This window comes from Saimiri boliviensis, chromosome 8, assembly GCF_048565385.1.
Source record: "Saimiri boliviensis isolate mSaiBol1 chromosome 8, mSaiBol1.pri, whole genome shotgun sequence".
Classification (NCBI taxonomy): Eukaryota; Metazoa; Chordata; class Mammalia; order Primates; family Cebidae; genus Saimiri; species Saimiri boliviensis.
The window spans coordinates 125,928,589-125,956,413 of record NC_133456.1 but is presented as its reverse complement, the minus strand read 5'-3'; the positions used below and the strand labels follow the sequence as shown (position 1 = coordinate 125,956,413).

At 44.6% G+C, this 27,825-nt stretch overlaps 1 protein-coding gene across 23 annotated transcripts in view; it reads left to right on the top strand.

Moving 5' to 3' along the window:
- PARD3 (par-3 family cell polarity regulator) overlaps positions 1-27,825 on the top strand; it is an 838,158-nt gene that overhangs the window by 698,610 nt on the left and 111,723 nt on the right. For 21 of the 23 annotated variants that reach the window (XM_039478614.2, XM_074405255.1, XM_039478616.2 and 18 more), the window contains 3 exons: positions 1,491-1,611; positions 11,906-12,033; positions 19,630-21,660. In XM_039478614.2, the coding sequence (XP_039334548.1) occupies positions 1,491-1,611; positions 11,906-12,033; positions 19,630-20,023 (643 nt within the window). In that variant the 3' untranslated portion in view covers positions 20,024-21,660. Of the gene's footprint in view, positions 1-1,490; positions 1,612-11,905; positions 12,034-19,629; positions 21,661-27,825 lie in introns of those variants that run through there. The other 2 variants (XM_074405259.1, XM_074405258.1) reach the window with 1 other exon arrangement.

Below are 27,825 nucleotides of genomic sequence, written 5' to 3'. Positions count from 1 at the left end.
GATGGTGAATATGGGGATTTTATTGAGTGATGGAGGTGGCTCTCAGTGGGATGGATGGGAAGCTGGAAAGGGGATGAAGTGGGAAGATTATCTTCTCCTGGAGTTTGGCCATGCAGTGGCTCGATCCCCTCTCCAGTCATCCCCAGCCAAACTCCTCTTAATATTCAGACGCTCCTTCTCATCTCTCCTTCTCTGCCATACCATTCTGCCTCTCTTCTGCTCTTCTGTTTGTCTGCTCCTAGAGCCTGGGGTTTGCGGTTTATATGTACAGGATAGGGGGTGCATGGTGAGCCAAAAGGCAACTTTTGGGCACGAAATCAGGAATGCTGTTCTCCTTTAGGACTATGGGTTTCCAGGCTTTTGAGGGTGGGGGTCTTTGCTGGGGAACCACCCTCTTCTACCCAGTATTTACCTGTCTCCCGTCCATATCACTGATAGGATAAAACTTACTGCTTTAGTGAATGGCATAGACCAGAAGCACTGTGATATTTATGATTGATTTAATTTTGGTCATCAATCTTGATTACTCTTGTGAAAATACTGTTTTTAAAATTTGTATGATTTTACAAATGAAGAGCTTTGGAGGCTGATACATGTTTTACAAAGTAACATGCATGGCTTAGTGAAACGAGGGTTGGACTAGGAGCCAGAAAATCTGGATTTTGGTCCCACTTGCCCACTGGCCAGCTGGGAGACTCCAAACAAACCACTTATCTTCTTTAAATGTCAGTTCTACATTTGTAAGTGTGTGTGTAGGTGGGTTGGTGGGTGGGTGTATAAAATACTACCTTCTGTACTTATAAGGTCTTTGTGAGAATTAAAATTCAATGTTATACAAAAAGAAGGCAGTATTGTTGTTAACTAACTGGTTAAATCAAACTACCACCTGAACTTATTTTTTAAAGTGCTTTTCATTTTTGCTGTGAGAATTTAATTTTATTTAGAGACCTCTGATGACTCATAAATAGGAAGCTCATATTATGAAAATATTACTGTACATTTGTCCAGCTATATTTCATGGTGTCATCTCACTTGATTGTTATAACTAAGTTATTTAGAGTTAAATCTCTACCCCATGTATTTTTAAAACTTCAGCTTAGAAACATTAAGTGCCTTAGTCTAAGAACGTACAGAAGCTAGGACCAGACCCTGTTATATCTGACTTTTAATGCAATGTCCTTTCCAAAAAAACTTCCCTGCCAACACCTTGCCAGATTACAGAAAGGAAATGAAGCTTTTAAAGAACAGTGCAAGAAAAGAATATCTAAAAATACTGCTTGCCCTCTTGAATATCTGTCTGAAATAACCTCAATAAGCCTTAATCCTAAAGCCAAAATGAAAACATATTTTAAATGCCCACATATTGTTTTTAAAATTCACTTTCTATTAGATGGCGTCATTTCACAGCAAGTTGCCATGTTTTGCTAGGAACTGCAGTTCACAGATAATATTTCTGAAGGGTATTCACTGCGACCTCATCTCTCTTTCAGTAACAGATCAACTCCTAGCAACCATGATCGGATACAGCGTCTGAGGCAAGAATTTCAACAAGCAAAGCAGGATGAAGATGTAGAAGATCGGCGACGGACTTACAGCTTTGAGCAACCCTGGGTAGGTACTTGGTTCCTCAGCACAGTGGATGGTCCTAGGACTTCACTGCAGCAAAGGCCGCTACGCCGTGACCTCAGTGCTCTGTGAAGAGAGACAAGATGGAGCCACAGTCCTTTGACCTTCAACATGTTGACCTTTTCCTCATTTCCATCTGGGTTTTATCATTGCTAATTTAATTTTATATCTTGTTCCACCATCTGTCCATTGCGTAATAGGTTTCATTAGCCTTATGACAAGACATAGCAAAAGTATTCTTACTCTCAACTAAACATGTTTTTAAAGTTAGTGACTATTTTTCTATAGATACATATTTATCAGAATCAGAGCCAAAATTAATTTGTTCAGCACTTCTCCATTGTGCCTGTAATGTACAAAGTACAGTGTTTAGTAATTCTTTTTTTTTTTTTTTTTTAAGAGGTGAAGGCTCACTTTGTCACACAGGCCGGAGTGCAGTGGTGCAATCATCGCTCACTGCAGCCTCGAATTCCGAGGCTTAGGCAAGCCTCCCACCTCAGCCACTCAAAGAGCTGGACTGCAGGCAGGTGCCACCACACCTGGCTAATTGCTAAATTTTTTGTAGAGACCGGGTCTCACTATGTTGCCCAGGCTGGTCTCGAACTCCCAGGCTCAAGTGATCATCATTCCTCAGCCTCCCAGAGTGTCAGGATTACAGGTTGAGCCACTGCACCAGGTCTAGTAATCCCTGATTCTTTCATCTCTTGCCTCCCCTTTGTGTATTTGTTGAATCCATCTTATTCCACTTCATCCTTCACATAGCCACCAGAATGATCTTTCTAGAAAAAACTTTGAATAGCTTTCTCAATGCCAGACCTGTGTTCTGACCTTGTGTTTTGCCCTAAAGATGATAGCACTTCTAGGAGTGGAGGTGTTGGGGCAGATTTTTTGAAATGACAAGTAGTTTAAATAATCTCTTTGAGAGACTTGAGAGTCAGTCTGTTAGAAGGGAATAACAAAAGCTGCTTAAGGTAGGAAACTCAAACATGGGGTGTTAGGAAGTTCAGTTAACATGGTAAATTGACCTAACCAGCAATGCTAGAGGACTTGGGATAGAAGGAATAAACCTGTAGATTAATTCTATGATGGAGGTTGGAGGATAGACGTAGCAGAAAGCTAAGACAGGTGTCAGAGTCCTTGCAAGGACACTCGGGAAGCATCGTATGTTCCGGGCGGGGTGGCAGGTATAGCTCAAGGAAGGATTAGCCTCACAGCCTAGCAGTGTGCGAGAGGGCCCAGGATCTAGGGGTTCTTGAGTCTAGGAGGTTTTGGTGAAAACAGCGTATTTTTTGGACTCTAGGATCTTGGAAGTAGAGGTGGTAGTTCAGACGATGCTGAGGTCTAAGGCATCCCACCTTTGCATGTGAGTTACAAAAGTAGAGCGGAGGTTAGTGTCCATAAAGTTGACAAGTTCAGTTCAGACAAAATGTTGGGAATATAATTTACTAGATATTTGGAAGAGTAGCGCAGAAGCAAGAATGATGTTATAAAAGACTGGAGCCCAGGCGTGTTGGCTCATACCTGTCACCCCAACACTTTGGGAGGCCAAGGCGAGAGCCTTGCTTGAGCCCAGGAGTTTGAGAACAGCCTGGGCAACAACATAGGGAGACCTATCTCTACAAAAAAAAAAAAAAAAAGCTTTTTAATTATCTGGATGTGGTGGCATACACCTGTGGTCCCAGCTACTCAAGAGGCTGAGCTGGGAGGATTGCTTGAACCTGTGAGGTTGGGGCTGCAGTGAGACCCTGTCTCAAAAAAAAAAAAAAAAAAAAAAAAAAGGCTTGAAACTAAAAAAACAAACAAAAAAGCCCAACATTTTATACATTTTATTTGAGGCAGGGTAAACCACCCAGCTGATGTGGAACTGAGGGAATGGTTATGTTGAAGGGATGGAGAGATTAAAAGTAGAAATGTAGGAAGAGCCAATGCTAGATTGAAAGTTTGAAGAGAAATAGTGCTAGGAAAGAACACTGGCCCAGTAGCCAGGTGGCCCAGCTCTCGGCCTCAGTTTTCTTATCTCTAAACCAAGATTAGGATGAATTATTGCAGGCCAGGCCCGATGGCTTACACCTGTAATTCCAGCTTTGGGAGGCCATGGCGGGTGAATCACCTGAGGCCAGGAGTTCAAGATCAGCCTGGGCAACATGATGAAACCCCATCTCTTCAAAAAGTATAAACTTGTGGTATTCAAGGGTCAACTGTTGTTTGAAGGGCTTAGTTCATGTGAAGAAGATGGGGCCTTTAAACAGGCAACTGGCAATATGGGATCAGCATCCAGGTGTATAAGCACCTCCTGACATCAGTTCTTGCCTAACAACTTTGGGAGGTTATAGAACAAGTTCCCTACCTCTAATATCTAAAAAAATCTCTAATTGTCTTCTGCAACAATATTACTGTTAATGGCATTTTCTGAGGTATATAGTTCCTTTTCCTAGATGAGTACATTAAGTCATTCCCATGTAGCAACATGCAGAATTATGTTAATCTGCTTATACTCTTTGGAATAATCGACTCAATCTATTCCTACTAGGTTTCTTGAAGCAGGATTCTTTTGTGATGTGTGATAAATACATTCTTAACTGTGTATATTTACACAAAAGGGGCTGAAGAGAGTAATAAGCATGGTTTCAAGCTTAAGGAGAAAAAGTCAGCAACTAAATATGGAGATAATTATCACACATGCACACAGTTCCAACCTGGTACAACCCCATGTGAGCTTACCATTCTCCATACCATGCCATAAGGAGCATGTTCGCCATTTGACTTTGCCTGGGAATGGGGATTTCAAACCAGCATCTTGACGTTTACTCTAACTAATTGTTCAATTAGTAAAATTCATTGAGTTCTTACTATGTCCCAGGCATTGTGGTTGGTACAGGAGAACAAAGATCGAAAAGAAAAAATGCCCTCAGAACTCTCCAATAGAACTGATAAAGAATAAAGGGATACTTGGAACCATACAGCAGAGGTAGGCTAGGGACGTGCATGGGGAGCTGAAAACCACAGAGCGGTGAGGACCACGTGAGTGTGGGGTGGTCAGGAAAGGCTTGAAAGAACCCCTCTTTGAAGTTGGAATATATTTTAAATATACAACAGAAATAGACATGTGTCTGTGAGAACTCAGATTGATGAGTTTATTTCTGGTTTCTGACGTTATATCCACATGCAAGACCTCCAGATTTGTTTGAGGCTAAATGCATGTTTCCTACTTAGTTCTAGACATTTTTCACTGGGAAACGTGAAAATGATTTGAAATTTATTTTGGTCTCTTTATAAGATTTTAACTTTGAATGGGAACAGTGAATAGGCTGGAGTGCATTTCTATGTTATCTACTTAATATGAATAGTTGTGTTAGGGCAAAAGTTTGAGGAAATCTTGTACATTTGGAAACCCAACTACCGAAGGTCATGGGCCAAATTATTGTATATCAAAATGCCATAGCAACTTCAGACAGACATCTTCTAGTATTAGCATTTCCTGTAATGAGTGAACAGGGAATTATTTGGATGACAGGCTGATTACCTTAGAAAGGGAATAATTTTCTAAATTATGGGTCACAGCTTGACCTTTTCTTTTCTTCTTCTTCTTTTTTTTTGTTTTCAAACAACTGAGATCTTGCTCCATTTAACCGATCACGTAAATGAAGTTAAAGTGGCTATAATTCTACTTAGTGTATTCATTTTCATACCAATTCTTATGGTTACCTTAGGAAGAGCTGCTCAGTTGTCTAAAATGTAGCTTGGTCTATGGTTTTAATTATCTGTTTTACAAAATGAGCTTTATGCATCTTGGGATCCTTTTCTTCTCTTCCTGTATGTATTCTGACCTTGAAGGGTCACTGTGTTTGGAAGGGATAGGAGTGTGATCTCATTCATTGGAATGGTTTGTAATCATTTTCGTTTTAAGGAACCACAAACTCACCTTCAAGCCGTGTGTACAACTGAGCCCATATTAGTTGAAATTGTCATGCTTGTTGGAAATGCCCACACGCAAAGTGCAGCCAGGTGTGTCATATAGAAAAATACGTAAACCAATTACTTTACATACAGCCGAGGATGCTGCCGAAAATTCATCCAACTAGCCCTTTCAATCCACTTATTTTTAAATGTTCTCTATAAACTCCAGCAGTACGGAATGCACCTCTTCCTGGCCCTTTGTTCAAAATAATGTCTGGGCCCGAGGAAGCTGATTAGTGGCACAAAAGGTCTTTAGATGAGCAGAGGTCCAGAAAATTTTCTTAGCTCCGTAATTGAAGTGAATTCTCTCCCAAGTTGAGCAAGAGAAGAAGAAAAAGCAACTTCTTCCTCACTTAGTGCCAGGTGCAACATAAATAAAGCAGCAAGTTGCTTTAAATCTTTCTTAAGATAATGGAACAATAGGTGAGGTTAGGGTTATTACTACAGAGCTCCGATATGGACAGGACTTGGTGTTGCTTTTAAAAGAACTAAATTGCAGGCTGCAGACATAAGTACCGCATGCCGTAAAAACTTTGCAGATACCTGAGTGTTGCCCACAAGGAGACTTGCTGGCTGAGACGACTGATAGATGGGATAATGGAGCCTTTAATAATAGCTGTATTGCTAAATCCTTTCCATCCCAGGTTGGGAGTGACTGAAAGTAGTTTAGTCTTTCAGGTAGAAAATTGATACTCTGCAATGTGAATATCCTCTCCTCCCTCAAGCTTGCTTGTTTCCTAGCTGTCCATCTTTCAATGAATAACAAAATCTGTCCTTTTCTCTCTTTTCCTGTTTTAGACTTTAATAGCTCTCCCTTCCCTCTTAGGATTCTGCCTGCTTTAATTGGCAAGACAATCACGGCACACGGCCACTCTGCACCACTAGATTGCTTCCCTGCGCCTAGGGAATTTCAGAAAATGGTGGTTTTCCCTTTGTTTCCATGTTTTTTAAGACTTAAAAAGTATCTGCTGTCACTTTCTCATAGCAGCCTCCATGCCTTGACTCAAAAAATGCTGCCTTAGTTGACAGCCTTGAAATGAGCATGACCCTAGCTCTAGCTGGGTAGAAATCACCTCCCGTAGAAATAGACCCGCAGAAAGCCATCCACAGAGAGGGGCCCTTCACACATGGAGAGAGCCTCTGCACTGCTCCAAAGTCAATACTTTCTTTTGCCCTGTGACCTGTCTCTCAGCCAAAGCCTCTGTGACCCATGGCCACACTGTGCTCAGAAACCTTGGACGGTGGGAACTCCTGAAGCTCTGTTGGTTGCCATTAGCCCAGATACTGAAGTGCCTGGCTTGTTTTGTAGAGCAGCCTTTTTATTTTCATGTTACTGTTGCTTAAGATGGGGGCATGGATAAAAGTCCAAGCACTGGTGGGAAAGGTGAAGTGAAGACAAATACAATCAAGACCAAAACATTCATTTCTAAAGCCTTCGTGAGGGAAATGGGTATGCTTTGCAGTCTCTGCAGCCATTGCTTACATCCTTAATGGCAATTAAGCGTTTCAACATTCAAGACACACAAGAGTTCAGTCAATAGTTATATAATGATGGCATGTGCGCGTGGGTGCAGAAGCCTGGGAAGGCAGGATGGAGAGACAGAAGTTAATTTTGTCTTGATTAAAAGTTGTACGTAAGTCTACTGTAGAAAATAATTCCTAATATTAGCACTGGCCACTTTTCAAAAGTCAACAGTTGGCACTCTTTACATGATTTAATGGCATGAAAATGATTTCTGCCCCCTACCAAATCTTTAAATTGCTCCTCTTATCGGAATACAGAATTCCTGTTAGGGTCACAGTATCTTGGAATTGCTAAAATAAGGATTCTGAATCTCAAAGGAATGCTGTGGGTCTTTTGTCATCGTCATCATCCTCACCATCATCTTCATCGCAGGTCTTCATCCACAGTGTTTGAATGTTTTGTATTTTATTTTTTGTTTTCTATGTGTGCCCTTGGAAACGTGAAATTTTGCATATTTTTATTATTCATAATTTAAGGAGAAAATCTCAATGATCCTTTATAAAAATATTATAGATATATGTATGGATATATACACACACATACACACCCACACATGCTTGCACACTATTTTCCTTATCTATAGGAAGAAAAATTATAGAGTATTAGAAATCATTGAATATTCTATGTCAATGTTAATAGAGCAATAATGATTTTGTTTCACAAGTGGCAGCAGACCTCCGTATTAAGCTGTCAAAGTCTTAAAATATTACCTAGTTCTAATTAGTACTGAAACTTGGTACTGTGGATATTCATTTTTGTTCTTTATTAACTGTCTATTAAACATTTTGTGTTTTCATTTTTTCTATTTTTATTTTGAAGCAATGATTTTATTTAATTGAGAGGCATGCTTAATGACTTAATTCATAAAACACTGTATGAGGCCATTACAAGCATGTAATCCCCAGCACTTTGGGAGGTGAAGGTGGGAGGCTCACTTGAGATGAGGAGTTCAAGACCAGCCTGGGCAACATAGCAAGACCCTGTATCTATAAAAATTAAAAAGAAAAATTAGCCAGGCATGGTGGTGCAGCCCAGGACTTTGAGGCAGCAGTAACCTATGATTGCACCACCATACTCCAGCCTGGGCAACAGAGCAAGACTCTGACTCGAAAATAAAACCCCAAAATGTAAAACACAAAAAACAAAACACTGTGGAAAACATTTTTTATATTTTACACTACTAAGTGGTACCAACATTGTATAGCTTCCTCCAGCTTGAAGTATGATCCCTTTATAATCTATGAGAAAGACAAGTACTTTATAGTCCACTTGCAAAAACCACATACATATTTGTCACTTGTGGTTTTAAACATAAGCCATGAAGAAATTCACATATTGTGGCTCTCCAGCGTCCCGTGTAATATACACCATGTGTTTATTTCCATCTTACAATCTCTATTGTTACTATGGCCCTGGCAGCTGTGATTGTATTTTTATTTGAAAGGTCACTGCTTGTAACCACTTTCATCACAGGGTTATTTATAATTTGCACTGTTGAAACAGAACTTCACCTTGTTTTCTGGTGAATCTCCAGAGTTACTACAATTATGCCTACGCAAGTATTTCCCTATATGGTGTTGCTTTGTCATTGCAGTTATTGACAATCTTTTATTTGAAAACATGCACTTCTCTGTGAGGTTACAAATCACCTGTTTTCTTCACTTCACGATTTGTGCTTGGACTCAGATACATATTTTGTTCCTGCCACAGGGATCGAAGCCACCGTGTGTACAATTCAAGATTGCCATTATAATACTGTTCATCCAATTTTTGTCTTTAAGAGATCTTCATTGAAATTGTGAATTAGAGGGTGATTTTGTATTCAGGCCACATGTCAAACTTGCCGGGATGGACTTATTTAGTTGTTGGTCCGGGCTGGTCATGTATGCAATCTTCATTGAAATACGTGGCCCATGAAAGTTTTATCTTAAAGATAAGAGTGATTCTCCTTGTAACCTACCTTTTTGCAAGCTCTGGAAAGAGAAATGGAGTAAAATATTAATGGTGAGGCCAATGTTTATGTTTCTTCTTGGTGAGCATGATAGTATGAAATATGTCAGTTTGCTGATCCCAAACTCATTTGTGCCTTTTAAGTTTTCAGACCCCATATGCTGGTAATGTCATTATTGGAATGTATCCAGATCCAACTAGATACTTGTAGCTGATAAAGTTTGACGTGAACAGTGTCAGAAAACGCACAGCAGAGGAAACAAAAATCCTTCGACTGGTTTTTTTTCTGTCAGCATCAAACTTTCAGGCCTGTGGGAGAAACAACTTAAAAATACACGTGAAATTTCTACAAGACCTTGCAATTTGCCTTCATGTGTCCACAGGCAGCATGTCCCAGAACGGCAGGAGCTTAAAAAGCTGGTGACGAAATCCTGCTACAGAATGCCAGACCTTTCAAGACTGTTTGACACATGCGTGTAGCTTACCCTGAGTGCAAAAGAAAAGGAAAACGCAGTTCTTTTGAGAGCATAAAGGAAATGGTGTCGCGTTTTCTTGACTTGTTTTCTCTCTGTCCAGTGGTTTATCTCAAGCTTCTCATTGCTCACTGTCAGAAGAAAACAGCTCAGTTTCCTTTCTGACCAGCCTTGTCAAGTGTAACGGAAGAAAATGTCTCTTTTAATGCAGTTAATGAACAATTGTTTGCATAAGCAGAACTCACTCAGTGAAGTGTTTTTCTTGCTGAAGGCCTCACGGATGTGTTATTTGAATGGTGTTGTGAAGCAGGTCTCTGAACACACATTTGTTCCAGTGAGTGTGGTTATAAACATGCCCTAGTAGAGACTGGGGTATTGTAAAGCCTAATCTCCTCACACATTATTTTTGTATTGGGATATTTTTAATATGCTCACTAACGAAGCCCATATGCTTTGAAATGTTTGTCCTGCATATTGCTTCATTACTGCTTACCAACAAGTCAGGTTGTGCTGGCTTTGCAGGAGAACAATAGATGATGCTTGATTTCTTTCTGTCCTGGCGAAAACCAATCATAGGAGCCAGTCTTTTGGTAGCAAGGCTGCCTGTTACTTTACAGCTCGCCAAATGAATGCTAAGACTGTTGTTTTAGAAAGTCATTATCAGGTCAAATTCTACCATTAGCTTTCAATTCTAAAAGAAAATCAATAACTTGTTTCTAACAGATACTCCTCACTCAGACTATGCCTGTTGCACAACGTTGCGTAACACGGAGGGGGAACTGAGGGTGGCAGGTACGGAACGGGATCACTTGAGGGGCCTACTGCTGGTGCTGTGACAAACCATTGGGACATTTCTTAAATGTAGAAGCATCACTGTCCATTTTGAGCACAGATACTTTTATTTCAAAAGGCCAGATCTAGAAGGTAAGCTAACCGTTGTCAGTGAGAAGTCGAAGTATCCCAGAAACCTCATCTATACATGTTCAGCAACCTGATTCCGGTGAGAAGCACCAATCACCAGATGACCTGCTGACCAAAGTATTTTTTTTTCCTTTTCTTTCTTTTCGTTTTTCCTTTTTAGACAGGATCTCGTACCATTACGCAGGTTAGCACGTGCAGAGGCATGATCATGGCTCACTGCAGCCTCAATCTCCTAAGCTGAAGGGGTCCTCCTGTCTCAGCTTCCCAAGTAGCTGGGATCACAGGCATATGCCACTGTGCCTGACTCATCTTAAAATTTTTTGTAGAGACAGGGTGTCACTGTGGTGCCCAGGCTGGTCTTGAACTCTGGAAATTGAGTGCTAACCAAAGTACTCAGTTAGGAGGACTGAAGCTGTCTCTACAGGGTATAATTAACCTAGGTAAATTGGCATTTCCTAATAACTAAGGTAAAATGCATTGCCTGATAACCAGTTTAAGTAGAAATTAGCTTTTGGGTTTGTCCTTTTGATAGGCATTTCTGTTCCCTGTTTGGCTGCCATCTGTGGACTACAGGAGACCTGTTGGTGCATAGTTTCAACTAATCTTGGCTTAAAATTTCACTGTCATCCTGTAGCAAAAGGGGAATCAGCTATTCTGCATCCTGCTGTGAAACTAAAATATATACCTACCCCCCAGAATTCACCAGCATGGCCAACTTGCGAGTGTGCACTACTGGAGTTTCCCACTTTTGAGAGTTGTAGTAAATTTTTATTTTTTAATTTTTTTGGCATTAACATCTTCTAGTTTTTTTGAACAGCCTCGCTCTCATTGTATCTGCTCTGTGTATGAGAAAGGTAAATGATGTCTTATGTCATCATTTTTTTATCAAGCCTCATTAAAAAGACTAGATGCTGGGTATAGTGGCTTACACCTGTAATCTCAGCACTTTGGGAGGCTGAGGCAGGAGGATTGCTTGAGGCCAGGACAACATAGGGAGACCACATCTCTACCAAAAATAAAAATAAAAATTAGCCAGACATGGTGGCTTGCGCCTGTAGTTACTTGGGAGACTGAGGTGGGAGGATCACTTGAACCCAGGAGTTCAAGGCTGCAGTGAGCCATGATTCCACTACTGTACTCCCCTTTGAGTAGCAGAGTGAGATCCCATCTGTAAAAGAAAAAAAAAAGAAGACTAGAAAGTTTAATCTCTTTAATTGAAGCCACATGCCAAAGCCAAAATCACAGTTTAAGACAAGTGAGTGTTTGTGGGCTCATAAGAGCAATTATATGCATGCCCCTTTTCTCAAAGAAACTTGGTTTCGTAAAACAACAAATTCACAGAATTTTCAAAATGTTTCTAAGTCGATTCATAAGAATGGAAATGGAGTCAGGCAGTTGTGTGATCTGTGCAGATCTTTCTGGCTGACGACGCGCGTGTATGTTCCTCTTGCAGCCGAACGCGCGGCCGGCGGCGCAGAGCGGGCGGCATTCGGTGTCCGTGGAGGTGCAGATGCAGCGGCAGCGACAGGAGGAGCGCGAGAGCTCGCAGCAGGCGCAGCGCCAGTACAGCTCTCTTCCCCGGTAAGAGGACACCTGCGTGGCCCTGAGAACGTGCTCCTTCCCAAATCGCACGGGCCTCTCCAGCTCAGCCCCTGGTAGCAACAGAGGAACCAGTACATGGCTGGTGACCACAGTGGCTCAGCGTGGGGGCGCTGCCTGACTGTGAGGCCAGGGGAAATGTCACCAGTCTTTTTTACCCACAAGCTCCTACTGGCTCCTTAGCATTGGTTCTCCTCCCGGTGTGGACAAGACAGAATCTTCATCTGAAAAATGGGCAGATAACCCTTATTTTGCTTAGCACAAAGGGCAATTAGCTCCGTAAAGGGATTGGAGTCAGTGCAGCAGACACCGTGGTTGTGTGGGAACCGTGGTCCCAAACGTCACTCTCTTACTGTCCTGTCACCGCTGCTGTCAGCCACGTTTAACTTTAGAGAGTCTCAGGAATGCTGAGCTTGTTAGCTGGGAATGAAGCAAGAAACCCTTATCTGCCTGGCTCCCCAGGGGAGACGCCTTGGCCCAGGTGTTCTCTGAAAAAGGCCTGCGAAGGTCTCAGGTGACAGAGTGCCAATACTTGGAAATAATCGCCATTTTTCCATCAAAGTATTTCTTCCAGGCATAGTAAAGAATAAATCTTTTGGAAAACAATTCAGCTTCTTAAACTTCCCCAAACAACTGACTCCTGTAGTCATAATTCTTATAGGCATTTGTTGTTGTCTTTCAAAACCAAGTTGACAAAGACATTTTACGTGGGAAAGGTTCATTTGCTGTGTTGCTGTCAGGTAGACTTTTGAATTTGAGCAAAACAGTTTTGGGGAGTTAGGAGATAAATGCTTATCTTGACTGACTAAAGTGACCTTGACCAATTTCTAATAAAGTTGAGTCCTGGCCAGGCGTGGTGGCTCACGCCTATAATCCCAGCACTTTGGGAGGCTGAGGCAGGCAGATCGCTTGAGCCCAGGAGTTTGAAACCAGCCTGGGCAACATGGCAAAACGCTTCTTCCAAAAGGATACAGAAATTAGCCGGGCGTGGTGGCACGTGCCTGTAGTCCCAGCTCGTTGGGAGGCTGAGATGGCAGGATTGCTTGATCCTGGGAAGTGGAGGTTACAGTGAGCTGAGATCACGCCACTGCACTCCAGCCTGGGTGACAGAGCAAGACCCTTTCTCTAAAAGATGGATTTCTTTACATGTTAAATAACCACTGTAACAACCATGTGGGACTTCACCACATGAACACAGGTCAGCCAAGGGGACAGAGATGTGAATGAGTCTTCATGGGGATGAGTGCCATCTACTGTAACAATTCATTCATTCAGTTGTCCTTTTTCAATCCATAAGGCTATATATAACTCCTTTGAGCCCTAAATTATTTTTTCCTTTAAAGAGGAAAATTGCCAGGCTCTTTAGCCTGCTCTAGGTAAGAGTCATTAAAATTTAGGTCTTTACAGGACTTTTGAGATAATCTTATCTTACAAGGAAACAGCTCTGAGTAAGTAAATTTCCCCTAGCTCACACAGCTAGTAAGTCATTTTGCTGGCATTCAAACCCGAACCTGCCCGTGCCCTAAACCGTGATTTTATAAGGCCCGTCGCTATCAAGGGCTTCTGTTTCCAAATTTTTTGAGACAGAGTGTTGGTCTGTTGCCCAAGCTGGAGTGCAGTGGCGTGACCTTGGCTCACTGCAACCTCTGCCTCCCAGACTCAAGCAATTCTTGTACCTCAACCTCCCAAGTAGCTGGGATTACAGGCATACACTACCTCGCCTGGCTAATTTGTGTATTTTTAGTAGAGGTGAGGTTTCACCATGTTGTCTAGGCTGGTTTCAAACTCCTGGCCTCAAGGAATTTGCCCACCTCCCAAAGTGCTGGCCTCCCAAAGTGCTGGGATTACAGGCATGAGCCACCGTACCCGGCCCCAAATTTCGGATATTAACAGGTGTAAAGTTCCTCTCAGTGCTCTCCTACCCACAGCATTTAAAAGGAGGTCACTGTGTGAATCAACCCAGTGAATCGAATGCCTAAGCACTTGAAGAATTAGACATCAAGATTCGTCTGTGTAAACTGCTTCCTCCCCCCATCCAGCCTGCGTGGCTGCATTCCAGCAGAAGGGTAAGCTGACAGTGTGGACGAATTGGCCTCCCTGGCACGGCCCTGCCTGTACAACCACACGGGTGGGCCAGGGCACTTCATAGCCGTGTGGATGGTGCTGTCAGGGCAGGGGCTGTGCTCTTATTTTTATTGGCCAATTGTTTGGCTTCATATATTTTGGCCGTGCCTGAGAGTGTCTCTAAGGAATGAAGGAAAAACATAACAAAGTGTGTATCATGAGCGCAGTGGTGTGGGAGCTGCAGAGGGCTGAGAAAGGGAGGTCGGAGAGATGGGGGGCGGGCCTGGAAGGCAGGGCATTTGGGAGGGAGAAGAGGCACGTGCGTCCCAGTCCTCAAAAGAGGCAGAAAGAGAGAGGCAGGTGCCGCCGCTGAATTTCTCCTGGTTGCATTCAAAGTAGTTCCTGCATTCCCAGCCGAACGTTTCGTCCTCGCCTTCCCATTCCTCTCCCTTCTTTACCCTCAGCCCCGCCATCTCTTCCCTCCTCTGCTTCTCCCTGCGGAAGCGCCTGGTGGAGGTGTCTATATTTACCCACAGAGGAGGGTGCAGCCGCTACCGCTGGGGCCTCCGCTGTTATTTAGTGTTGCCCTAAATAACTACAGCTTTCCCTCTGGGTTAATTGTAGCTCCCTATTTTTAGTCATTTTATCCTATTTAGATATGAGAAAAGCAGACGTCCTCAAATTAAAGAGTTATGTAAAGTTTGGGCAGCAGAGGCTGGTAGACTTCTCCAGCATCTTCTTGCCTTCCTTTAGAGAGTAATTTCTCAATGAGAATCTTCCTGTTTGTGAGGGAGACTAGGAACGTAGAACCCTGCGCCCCGCTCGGTGCCTCGCAAAGCAGCCCCACTCTGCGGCAGGCTGTGTGCAGCGATCTGAAGGCAAGGAAAGAAGGCAAACAAGAGGTCAGTGGGGACCACAGCCACCTCCATGAGCTTGAGTCAGGTCCAAGTTTCTGACATGTGATATTCTTCAAAGACTCTTGACCTCTGCTTTTTGGATGTTGACAATTAGCAGAGTTTTGTCTAAACAAGATGGTATTGGCACTAGAAACCAAAAAGATACACACACACACACACACACACACACACACACACACACAAGCATAGTTACAAACTGGAGCATAAAATAAAACAAATGGACAAATGATCTGGGCTTTGTATCTGTTCCATCAGATAAGGTGGTTTGAATTAGAGGTATGTATATGAGAAGGGTGGTTTGTAAATCCTACCCGTAATTAAGAAACTCTCCGGATGGAATTCAGGTTACATTTTGGAATGTTAGTGACAAACACTGGCCAGGAGGTAACACTAGTTGGCAGGAAAAAGGATCTGAGAAGTAGCCCTGCACTTAGTTCTCAGTAGGGTGCTTTCTGTTTCCTTTTCTTATTTTACTTTTTCTAAAATAATTTTTATTATAAATTATCAATTGATTTATAATTGTATAAATTCGTGGGGCACAAAGTGATGTGATGATTTATGAACCCAACATAAAAGAATTGATTAAGTTTAATCAAGTTAGCTGACATATTCATCCCCTCAAATACTGACTCTCTTAGCAGTTGTGAAATGTACAATACTCTTGTTATTACCGTGCTGTGCACTAGAACAAACAGAAAAATTGCCCCTCTGTCGCTGAGACTTTGTACCCTTTGACCATCATCTTTTTTTAATGCCTAAATTAGTATCTTAATATCCAAAAGGCAGCCCTCAAACGGAACAGAGGTGTGCGCAGCCCCAGGCACTGGCAGCGAGACGCAAGGCTCTGGGCTCCGTGTTGCCCTTCATTTTCTTTTCCTGCCTCTCCCTCCCCTCCATGGCTCCCTGTCTGCTGTGGTCTGGCTTCCTCGAAAGCCTTTCTACCTCCCCCCAGCCTGTCTCTGCACCCTCCCATGGTCTCTCCACCAGGCCCATTTATTATGTCTCCAGCCTCCTTGCCAACCTCTTAGCCGTGTTCCTTCCGTCTCCCTCCGTGTGCCTGTGTCCCCCTCCCCTGGTGGCTAATGGCTTTCCTTAAGCATCGGCTCTTTGGTTTGAGTCCTCTCCATGCCAGTGGTCTCCAGGCCACGTTGGAGGTTGCTGTAATCTTTAGGTAATAGTTGTTGCCAAACCTCGGTATGTGCTTTGAGTAGATTCAGAAATTTCCAGGGGGCTCATTGCAGGACCAAACAATCCTATGTGTTGGTTATAGAGAAATTCAGCGAAAGGAGATGGATGTTTTGTTGCTGTTGTTATCTGTGGCCTTAGCCAGGGGCTCACAGGACAGTGGGAAGAACACGGCTTCCCTTTGATCTCTGCAGCAGTGTGCTGAAATTGCCCTCACTTAGCAAGGGTTCCTTTCTCCCCTGGTGCTTTTCTGTGTCTTGGCATCTCTACTTAATCCCTCCGACCAAGGAAGGAAAAGCTAACTTTAAAAAAACAATTTTTTAACATTGTTACGGGCACAGTGGCTCATGCCTGTAATCCCAGCACTGTGGGAGGCTGAGGCAGGAAGATCACTTGAGTTCAGGAGTTGGAGACCAGCCTGGTCCAACATGGTAAAACCCCATCCCTACTAACAATACACAAATTAGCCAGGCATGGTGTATGCCTGAAATCCCAGCCACTCGGGAGGCTGAGGCAGGAAAATCACTTGAACCTGGGAAGTAGAAGTTGCAGTGAGCCATGATTGCACCACTGCACTCCAGCCTGGACAACAGAGTGAGATTCTGTCTCCAAAAAAAAAAAAAAAAAGAAAAGAAAGAAAGAAAGAAAAGAAAAAAGAATTAATTAATTAAATTAAATGAAAAACAATTTTCTTCGTTGGTCAAAAAGATGCCATCCCCCCCCACTTCCCCACCCCCACCCACACCCACCCCCACCAAAGCCTTTTTTACTTTTTTTCCTCTTTTAGAAATGGGGTGTCACTCTGTTGCCCAGGCTGCAGTGCAGTGGTATAATCACGGCTCACTGAAGCCTCAAGCTCCTGGGCTCAAACAGTTCCCCCACGTCAGCCACCCAAGTAGCTGGGACGTAGGCACCCAGCACCACGCCTGGCTAATTTTCAAAAAAATGTTTGTAGAGGCAGGGATCTCACTGTGTTACCCAGGCTGATGTCAAACTGGCCTCAAGTGGGCCTCCCACCTCATCCCCCTAAAGTTCTGAGATCGCAGGCGTGAGCCTCCTCACCCAGGCTCAGAGCTAATCTTTGAAGGCTGAGTGACTTTGACCTCAAACTATTCCTCCAGGACCTATTAGTTAATCACTTACTGGGTGCAAGTCACTTTTCTAAGCATTTTACAAGCGTTATTTCATTTATTTCTCCCCACAACCTTTCAAGGTTAGAGATTTTGCCTGTTTCACAGATGAGGTAACTTGCGCCCAGTGAGCCTAACTCCCCCAGCGGCAGGCAGCCTGCCAGCGGCAGGCGCGGGACCTGAATCCACATCGCTCTGAGCCTAAGCCGCTCTCCCACCTCGCCCCGCTGCCTGAATGCCTAGTTTCCTTCCCTGGGTCTCCACAACTGGCCCATTTCTCATCCTCTCCTTAATCAAGAGCATGTTGACACTGCTAGCTTCCTTACCAAGGACTTGGGTGTGTGTGAATGTGTACGCCGGTGTGTATGTGTGGGCATTTTACCCACATATCTTACTTCAGACCTCAGAGCAGTCGGCTTCCTTCCCTCCATACTGATTAATGTGAAGAAAATTTTAGCTACAAAAAAATTCATTCTCCCACATTGTTGTAATGCGCATCCCTAACAAACCTTCAGTGAGTTCTCCCCGTGTAAATCTAGAAAGACTAGATTTGTCTTCCGGGGATGGCACAGGATCCACTTAGGGTGCATGTGTAGCCGCCGTAGAGCGAAGCCTGGGGCTCCAGGGAGCTGGGGAGGAAGAGGGTTGGTGGATCTTAGTAGGCCGGGGACGAAAAAGAGGTAACATGTGTACAGCCCATTTCTGATGATCTTGAAACTGATAACTCATAAAGGAATCCCATTTTTGTTGCTGTAGTATCAGTCACAAGTTCCTTGTTTTAATTAAAGTTTCATGATTAATGTCAAATCCCTGGTTTCATGCCGGCATTTTCCAACAGTCTTGTCTCTGGGCAGATTAATTTATGACTTTTTAAGTGAAGATAATCAGTGCTTTAGGCAAATAAACTATTCCATCACATCTAAGGATTCTTGCCTGGGCTGACTATACAAATGGTGCAGTCTTCCATTTCGAGACCCAGACAGGCACACTGTGGAATGCCAAGCCAGTCGCCGTCACAGTCAGAGGTAACGCTGGACATTAAGGCTGTTTTCCTTCCTGAAAATGTTCTGACTACATTTTTAGGCCATATGGAAAATGGGTGGATTTCATTCCAAACCATATTGATGCAATTCTGAAAGTTCAAAAATGCAAATTGATCATTCCTGTGGGAGACACAGTGGCTCCCCAAACCTCTTCTTCCTTCTGCGAGAGTCTTTGTGAACAGTCAGCCATGTTACGTGTGTTGATGGAGAAGGCTGAGCAGTACGTACCGTTGCCAAATGATTTTCTTATTGATAAATGGAGCAATATATTTTGTTTTATTACTCAATTGCCTCTCCCCGTCTTCCATTTTCAAGGCAAAAAGATTAGGGCATGTCTTCCTTCCTGGCACAAAATTGTTTTACTTCATCATAGCCAATCTTATTGTAAATTCATAAAACCATCTAGAGACTTGATAGTAAATTAAAGATGTTTCAAAACAATAATGTTTCTTGGAAATCATGTGCAACTCCAGTGCAGAAGTAGTAAGAATTTGAAATTTCCATGACTCTGATTTACTTCCCTATCCTGTGACAACAGAAAGCGAGTTAAGTAGGTTACCCTGGCCTTGATGAAGGTAAAATGTACAAGAAAATAGTGCTTACTCTACAGACTTGGGCCTCTCCATCCAATCTTGATGAGCAGGTATCCCAAAGAGTGTAAGTTGCTGACATACACAACTCGAAAGCCAGAGCTTTAAGGGACTGCCTGTTGCGTTTTTTTTTTTTTTTTTTTTTATCATGAAGGAGTCTAGACTTGAATCTTTCATAACTGAACTCATATTGTAATCTATTACATGTACTTCCCATTAGCTAGTGCTTCTGGCATTACGGTGGCAGCTGTGTAAAATATTTGTTGTGCTTGTTTAGAATTGAATTGTAATGTTCTAAAGCGAGCAGTTATTCCTACCATGGAAGCTGTGACACCTCTAATACTTCTATACTTTGCCATGTGTCTAAACTGCCGGAGACAGCGTTGCCCTAAGAAAGACAGACACCACCTGCCCAGAGACAGGAGGATGACTCTGTTTCTCACTCTCTGTTAGTTGAGTTGTCTGAAATGACACGCTGGCTGAGGACAGTCGTTTTTGAATTCTCCAGCCCCTGTTGCAGCGTCTGACATACGACAAGACAATAGGAATATTTGTGGAAACGTGAAAATGCACATTCGACCCCATGCTACCCCTTTCCTCCCTCTCCCTCCTTCTACCCCCACGCTAACCTTTGGGTTTTGCTCTCTAGGCAAAGCAGGAAAAATGCCAGCTCAGTCTCCCAGGACTCTTGGGAGCAGAACTACTCCCCCGGGGAAGGCTTCCAGAGTGCCAAAGAGAACCCCAGGTACTCCAGCTACCAAGGTTCCAGGAACGGCTACCTGGGAGGACACGGCCTCAACGCCAGGGTCATGCTGGAAACGCAGGAGCTCCTCCGCCAGGAACAGAGGCGGAAGGAGCAGCAGATGAAGAAGCAGGCTCCTTCCGAGGGGCCCAGCAATTATGACTCGTATAAGAAAGTCCAGGACCCCAGTTACGCCCCTCCCAAGGGACCCTTCCGGCAAGACGTGCCCCCATCCCCTTCTCAGGTCGCGAGGCTGAACAGACTTCAGACTCCCGAGAAAGGGAGGCCCTTCTATTCCTGAGCACGCGGAGAACGGATGCTTCATGTCACGCAATAAAAGACATTTTCCTATGAAGACTTGTATTTTGGGAGTTTTTTTAAAACTTCGATGGTACTATGGAGTATTTCTGTTGTTGGTATCAGTGCCTTTAAGCGGTGTAGGCAAAGAAACGGAAGGCCTTAATGTCTGTGCCACTATGTCTCAAGTGTCTGTTTCGTGGAAGGATTTCCCACCCTGTGACAATCATCTGTTCCAGGCGTTCACGTGCTCTGAGCCTCTCCATGGTCCCGGGAGTCTCGGCCCGACTCAGGAGCTGACTGCGCATGGTGACGACATCCCTGCCCAACTTGCAGCGACACACTGGCCTGGAGTGGAGGGTGACGTGCGGTGCTGTTTTTCCCTCTACGTTCTCTTAGCTGTGAGGCGACATCTCAGTCTCTGGTGGAGGAAAAGTGGGCGACACACAGCAAGACCCGGGGCTTTCTGGTACATGACAGCACAGCCGTTTGTCATATTTTGTTGTCTGGGGTTTCGTCTTTTCTTTCCCAGCTCCTTGTGACGGGAGAGTTGGTCCTCCTGTTACAGAAGCTCAGCCATAGTCCAGCATCGTCTGCTTACCATGGGGGTCCTTTTGTAACTGCCTTATAACTCCACATTACCAATAAAGCGATGATCCTAGTCTGCGTTTATACATACGCTTGTTCAGTCCTGTTCCTCACACGTGGGTTGAGTCACCGCAGCTCAGCGCGGGGAACGTGGGAGACGGGAGTGGCTCCTGCTGGGGGAAGCTGGGCCGGCCATTGGCCCTGAGTCTGTCATGAGGGGAGAGCTAAGAAAGGAATTCTCCTAGGAAGAGCTCATGGCCCAGTACATCCCAGTAATTATTTTAATTAGCTTTTGTTCTGACAGCTTGTCAGGAAGGGCGCAGGATGGGACAGAGATAAACCAGACAGTCATTTTGATCTGCTCTCTATGGTTTTTCAAGTCGCGGGCAACTGACGCTTGTCTAATGCATCCACACGCTGCCCCTCTGCCTGGCGATGCCACGCTCCTAAGTCATTCTGCCATGAAACACAAAAGACAATAAAGGCAGAGCTCTTACGCATCACACAGAGAACATCTGCGGGTCCCACAGCGGCGGTGGTAGGAAGCTCACTCTCACGTCAGTATTTGGGGATACGTGTGCGTCTCGGGGACCTCAGTGGCTCCCGTCTTCCTTCATCGTCCTGAACATCCCGTACTGTAAACCGTGGCTGGGTTGCTAAAGTGCCTGTGAATCCCGATGTGGAGAAAGCTGGAGAAGAAATCATGCTCAGCATACCATGTATTCACAAAAACAGAAAAAAAGACATGTATGGATATGCCTTTTTTTTTTTTTTTTTTTTTTTTTTTTTTTTTTTTACTGGCACATTGTATTTTTGTGTTGACTTGTTTTTAGAAATGATGTGAGGTGTCTGCACACGGACGTGTCTCTTCTGCATTTCTGTGTCATGGTTCTGTTTCTTAAAAATGCGCAGCGGCGTCTAAGTGGCGTTACCAGTGTACCCACAGTGACCTTGGATGACAGTGGCTCTTTCTCACAGCCCCCCCTGAGCTGTGACAAACAGCTTTCTCTGCACATACGCGACTCCTAATAAAAGGCATATTTCTTCCTGTTCTTTTGGTGTCTCTAGTGTTCCTGGGCATCCTTGCCTAGCTGGGGTTAAAGTATATTAACAGGTGGGATTTTTTTTTTTTAGTATTTAGAGAAAGTTGGCAGTCTCCTCACATCTGAGAAGCCCCAGTTGCATGAAGGGGACAGGAGAGCCCTGCGGCCCATACTTGGGTGAGGACGGTGCTGGGGAGCCCACCTGGGCCTTGGAAAAGGTGGTCCCCATTGTGACGTCGCTCTCACTCTTAGTCCATTAAGACAATATATAGTCTTACAGTGGAGGTCTGAAAGTTGGAAGTTCGCAGACATAGGAACGAGTGGTTGGTTGCGTATTTGAGCACCTGAGGTGAGAGGGGAAGGGGAGCGAGAGGGGGAAGGGGGGGAGCGCGAGGGGGAAGGGGGGGAGTGCGAGGGGGAAGGGGGGGAGCGCGAGGGGGAAGGGGGGGAGTGCGAGGGGGAGGGGGGAGCGAGAGGGGGAGGGGGAGGGGAGAGCGAGAGGGGGAGGGGAGCGAGAGGAACCTTCTTCATGAGCCCACTGCAATGCCCAGGCTGCCTAAAGAAGCCTGGAGAGTTCTGAATTGAAGGAACCAGTACGGACTGACCTAAGTGAATGAAAAATTACGCAGAAACTGACATGATATTCCCATGACTGCCCTTTGCGTCCTTGGAATCATTCTAGCAAGCCAGATGTTTTGATTGAGCCCTGGCCTTGAGTATTGTGAGCCCAGAGAAAGGTCCAGATTGTAGTCCGTTTCCAATACCAACCTAGTTTTTATTTCCCGAATTACAAAGTAGGGCTTTGCTATTTCTTTGAGAGGGATGCTCACAAATATGTGTGCGGTGTTTCGAAGGCATCAAGGGTGCTGTGTCCCTAGGTATATCTTGTGCACAAGTATAGGAGATTTGGTTCTCATGCAAATGGCACGCTTTGTGAGGACTTGTCAAAAATGCCCTCTTATGGAGTGCCTAGCATCAGTGGGTCACCCTGTCACTACATCCAAATTCTCTCACCTCAAGATTAGGAATGAGAGGTGTGTGGCAAGCCAAGGCAATACCATGGTCCTTCCGTGCATGCCAGGTGTGGGAAGTGGAAAGGAAAGGTGGACAGGTGTGTTCATTTTCTCCCTGACCAGAAGGCCCACTGCCAATGCCAAAACACATGGCTTGTCTCAACTGGCAGCGGGCAGCAGAGCAGGGGAGGCAATAGTCGCCTGTTGTGAGAACCCAAGTCACAAAGGGACTTATGGATTGAAACTGACAATTTGAGTGGCATTGGGAAGAGAAGTAGGAATGGTTTGCAGAGAAGTCAAAATAGGCTTCATGAAGCAGTCGGGCTTCCTGGCTCCAGGACCTTCTGCTAAGACTCAAGGGAATCCCCTGGCAAGGCGTGTCCAAGGAGGGGCCCGGGCCGGATGCTGTTGAGATGAGCACTGGGATCTACCCAGCTCCCTCAGAAGCCACAGTCACATGGGAGAGGGTGGGGGCACACTGGAGCCCAGTCTTGATGACGATGAGGTAGGGAAACTCACCTGTCTTTTGGAAAAGACGATCTCCGCTACAGTCTCCACTAAGATCATCTCACTCTTAGTCCATTAGGACAGTAGATAGTCACACGGGTTTGCTTATAAAATAAAAATAATACTGCATAACATGTCTATATTATATGTTACTAAAGAAGTGCCGTCCGTCTTCTCCTTCTGTGACCAGACTGAGGGTAGCTCGGAGGTCAAAGAGTTAGTGTTCAATCACTTGGCAGCTCACAGTCCAGTGACCACAGCCAAGGAGGATTTCACCAAGGGTTTTATTACTGGCAACGTGAGAGGAGGAGGGACGCCAGGGATAGTTTTCCAAAGCAGGACCTCCCGGAAGGAAGGTGAAAATGGCTTTCATTGGGCTGGTGAGCTGAGTCACCGTATGTCAAGCTTGTCCAACCTGCAACCCAAAGGTACGTGTGGCCCGGGTTGGCTTTGAATGCAGCCCAACACAAATTTGTAAACGTTCTTAAAATGTTATGAGATTGGGCCGGGCGCAGTGGCTCATCCCTGTAGTCCCAGCACTTTGGGAGGCTGAGGCGGGCAGATCACCCGAGGTCAGGAGTTCGAGACCAGCCTGACCAACATGGAGAAACCCCGTCTCTACTAAAAATACAAAACTAGCCAGGAGTGGTGGAGCATGCCTGTAATCCCAGCTATTCAGGAGGCTGAGGCAGGAGAATCGCTCAAACCCAGGAGGCAGAGGTTGTGGTGAGCCAAGATCATGCCATTGCATTCCAGTTTGGGCAACAAGAGTGAAACACTGCTTCAAAAAAAAAAAAGTATGAGTTTTTTTTTTTTTTTTTTCATTAAAAAAATTGTTTTAGCTCATGAGTTATCGTTAGTGTATTTTATGTGTGGCCCAAGACAATTCTTTCAGTGTGGCCCAGGAAAGCCAAAAGATTGGACACCCTGTGAGGTGGCGTAAGGGTGGTGCAGGGGAGTCGTCAGTCTATAACCTTCGCAAGGACAGGGCATGGCAAATAAGCTCCTCCCTGGGCAGGAGTTCAGTGCAGTCAGGAGAAGAGCTGACCAAGGTTCATTCCAATTCAGGCACCTCTGGATGAACTGGGTATTTTTCTAGGTCTGGGCTTCTTCCTGGAACTTTTGTGAAACAAGGAGAACTCAAGGAGCATCAGTTCCCAGAGGACACTTTTCCACAGTCTACCAGAAAACCTGGGACCCTGGCTTACAAAGTGCAGCACAATTGACAGGGCTGTCCCAGAACACAGCAGAGAGTAGGACCCCAGCTTCTCTGGGTTTCCACCAACGAAGTCCAACAGATCAACAGAGAGGGTAAACCCAGTGAATTTTCTGTTTCATGGAGTGGGGGGCGTAGGTTTTATTTCAACCCTTGTTGAAAAGAGGTGGAAAATAAGCCACTTTGTACAGAATCATCTTTGTGATTGTTGGCCACAGCAAGTACGAACAGGAGGAGACAGCGGGTAGGAGACCAGCATCCCGGTGACTTCTCCATCCACGCCATCACCCTTGTCTCACCCAAATACGGCAGTCGTCAAGAATGCTGCCCTGCTCCAGCATTTTTGATTAGAAAGCGCAACAGTTGCATGTTCACGTAACAGGCATAAGTAGTTTTGCCTATGTCATCCGATATTTGATTATCTTAATGGGTTTCTTGTTTCATCCTATGAGTCCTTAAAGCTCAGGTGTTTCTGAAACCAATCTGGGATGAGGCAGGTAGTTCTTCCTTTCTGGCTTTGTTTGCTAGTCATGGAAGAGTAAGTTGCTGAGGTTCAACTACCTGCCTGCAGGTACATTCCATTAGACACGTCCTCCATCTGATAGCACAGTGTACTATGCATTTAAATGTCTAGTTAACAGTCAGCTTCTTTTTTCCCGACTGGGGTGGGGAGGAGGAAACAAAGATTACTCGGATAATGACATGTCAGATCTGGAGATAATCTTTTCTTACTTCAGAGACAGGATATCATCTTAATAAGGCAGCTAATAAGAACGTTCGCAGGTCGGAAAGTGAGAGTGACAGAGATGCTTTAATGGAAAAACCACCTTCAGCTCTGAGTAATGATTAGATCACAAAAGCTGGTGGAATAAAATTGACTTTTTTTTTTTTAAATGTGTCGGGGATAAGGGTCGTAATTCTGAACATAAGCTTTAAAGAATTTTCTTAAACAAGAAACTGATACTCTGCTTTGGTGCTTATGGGGGAAAGGGAAGATTGTCATTGCATCCCACGTAGAAGGAACTTTTTTTCCCCTCAAGACAGAGTCTTGCTTTGTTGCCCAGGCTGCAGTACAGTGGTACAATCTCGGCTCACTGCAACCTCAGCCTTGCGTTCAAGCGATTCTATTGCTCCAGGCTCCCAAGTAGCTGGGATTATGTGTGCACCGCCACACCTGACTGATTTTTGTATTTTTAGTAGAGATGGTGTTTTGCCATGTTGGCCAGGCTGGTCTTGAACTCCTGACCTCAGGCAATCCACCTGCCTCAGCCTCTGAAAGTGCCGAGATTACAGGCGTGAGCCACCACACCCAGCTAGATGGGTTCTTCCCTCCAGAATTCAGCATCTTTCTCGCCAGCACGCATCCCCCTCCTCTCTTCAGCTTTCCTATTCCGTTCAGCAAAGTAAAAGCCTATGGATGTCCTCTGTCCATTAATTCAGTTGCCTTCAGTTAAGTCCCGTCATAGGGAATTTCACTTTCACACTTGGTCTTAGCCAAAAAGGCTGAGAAATGATAGGGAATTTCACCTTCAAAGCATTCCATTATGGGTCCCCTAAGATCAAGAATCCTTTCCTGAAGAAGGTATAACCACTTTTTCTCACATTTTTTCCCCCTTTCTAAGGTCTGAGTTAAATCACCAGTTTTTATTTCCTGATGTTTATGTTTTTTAAGCTCATTGTGTCTGTGCTGGCCTGGCCCATTCCGGATGGGTGTGTTTAACGCTGGATGTGGGAGAAGAGGGCAGGGGGGGAGGAACTCAGCCCTCCCGCAGTGAAGCTCAACAGTTCCTCATCTTTCCTGCTTAGCACTTACTTGCTCACAGGATCAATTAAATGTGTGAAAATACCTTTTTCCTGAATTGCTCAGTGAGCTGCTGAGTCACCTCACACCGTTGCTGGCTTAGAAAAGCCATTTTGAGTTTGTTCTTAGATGCTGCGGTTGCCTCTGGATGATCTGATCCCCCAGGGTGTCGGCAGCCTCGCGCCCTGGTCTGTGGGAGGAAAGAGCACGAGCAGGGGCCCTTCTCTGCTTCCTGAAGGCAGTCTCCCCACTTGCTAGAAGGTTCCTTCTGAAATCGAGGTTTGGCTTTCATGAGGGATTTGATGATGCAAACAAACAGTTTAAGTACAATTTGGAAGGTTTTGCCATTTAAACAGCTCTGCATGGCGCTGGGCCCGGCCAACTGCAAACTACAAGGGGAAAAAGTGCCGTAGCTTGCTGGCCAGTGACGGAAGGAAAACAGCACAGATTTCCAAACCAGTTGCAACCCAGGCTGATGATCTGGTTTCAGGGTTCAGTTCGTATCCGACTGCGTTTATTCGGCTCAAGTTGTCAGCAGCAACGTATCCATTGCAGTTGTTTACGATGGGATTAAATGGGTAGAAATGTTGGCTGACAAGCCTGAGATGGGTCAGATTAGGGCTCGCCAAAGAACGTAGGGTGTTTGGGAATATTGCAAACCTTTGAACTCGTCTTGTAAACCTCAAAGTGAGTTTGCATGCACGTGCCCTGACTTGAAGCTCTATTTCCAAACTTGCTTTAATTGTATCTGCTTGGCTGGGCTTCTACCTGGGCCCAAGGGGTTCCCATTCTGGTCCCAGCAACAAAAGCATCCCCACAAAATAGGAACCCGCAAAGTCCACAGCCGCTCCTGACTTCTCACTTCATTTGGTCGATTAATTTGTGTAGCACTTTACAATTTGCAAAACATTCTCATCTTTTCTTCTTGAGTCCCCAAACCCTGGGAAGTGGGCTAGAGAAATGATAGTTCAATTTTACACATGAGGAGACTGAGAAACCGGGAGTTTGGGACTGGCCAGGTGAGGATTGAGTGGCTCAGTCAGAACCCAAAACTCATTGCCCCACCTGTGACCCCTACTCGTGATGCAAAGGTCTTATCAAACAAAAAGATTTTACTTTTCAGCAGTTTTAAATTCCTTATTCGTTGGTCATTGTACTTTCCTTTGAGAGGGAAAATAAGCACAATATAATGTATAAACAATTATAAAATTAGCAATGCTTTGAAAATAGATTTTATGGGTACAATGAAACATTCAAGCCTTTAATCCCAGCACTTTGGGAGGCCAAGAGTTTGAGACCAGCTTGGCTGGCAACAGAGCAAGACATCCAATCCATCTCTACAGAAAGTAAAAACAGTAGCCAGGCATGGTGGCATGCACCTATAGGCCTAGCTACTTGGGAGGATGAGAAGGGAGGATTGCTTGAACCCTGGAGTTCAAGGCTGCAGTGAGCTATGATCACACCATTGCACTCCTGCCTGGGCAACACAGCAAGATCGTGTCTTTGAATTTTTTTTTCTTTTTTTTTAATTTAAGGCCGGGCACGGTGGCTCACACTTATAATCCCAGCACTTTGGGAGGCCAAGGCAGGTGGATCACTTGAGGTCAAGAGTTGAAGACCACCCTGGCCAACATGATG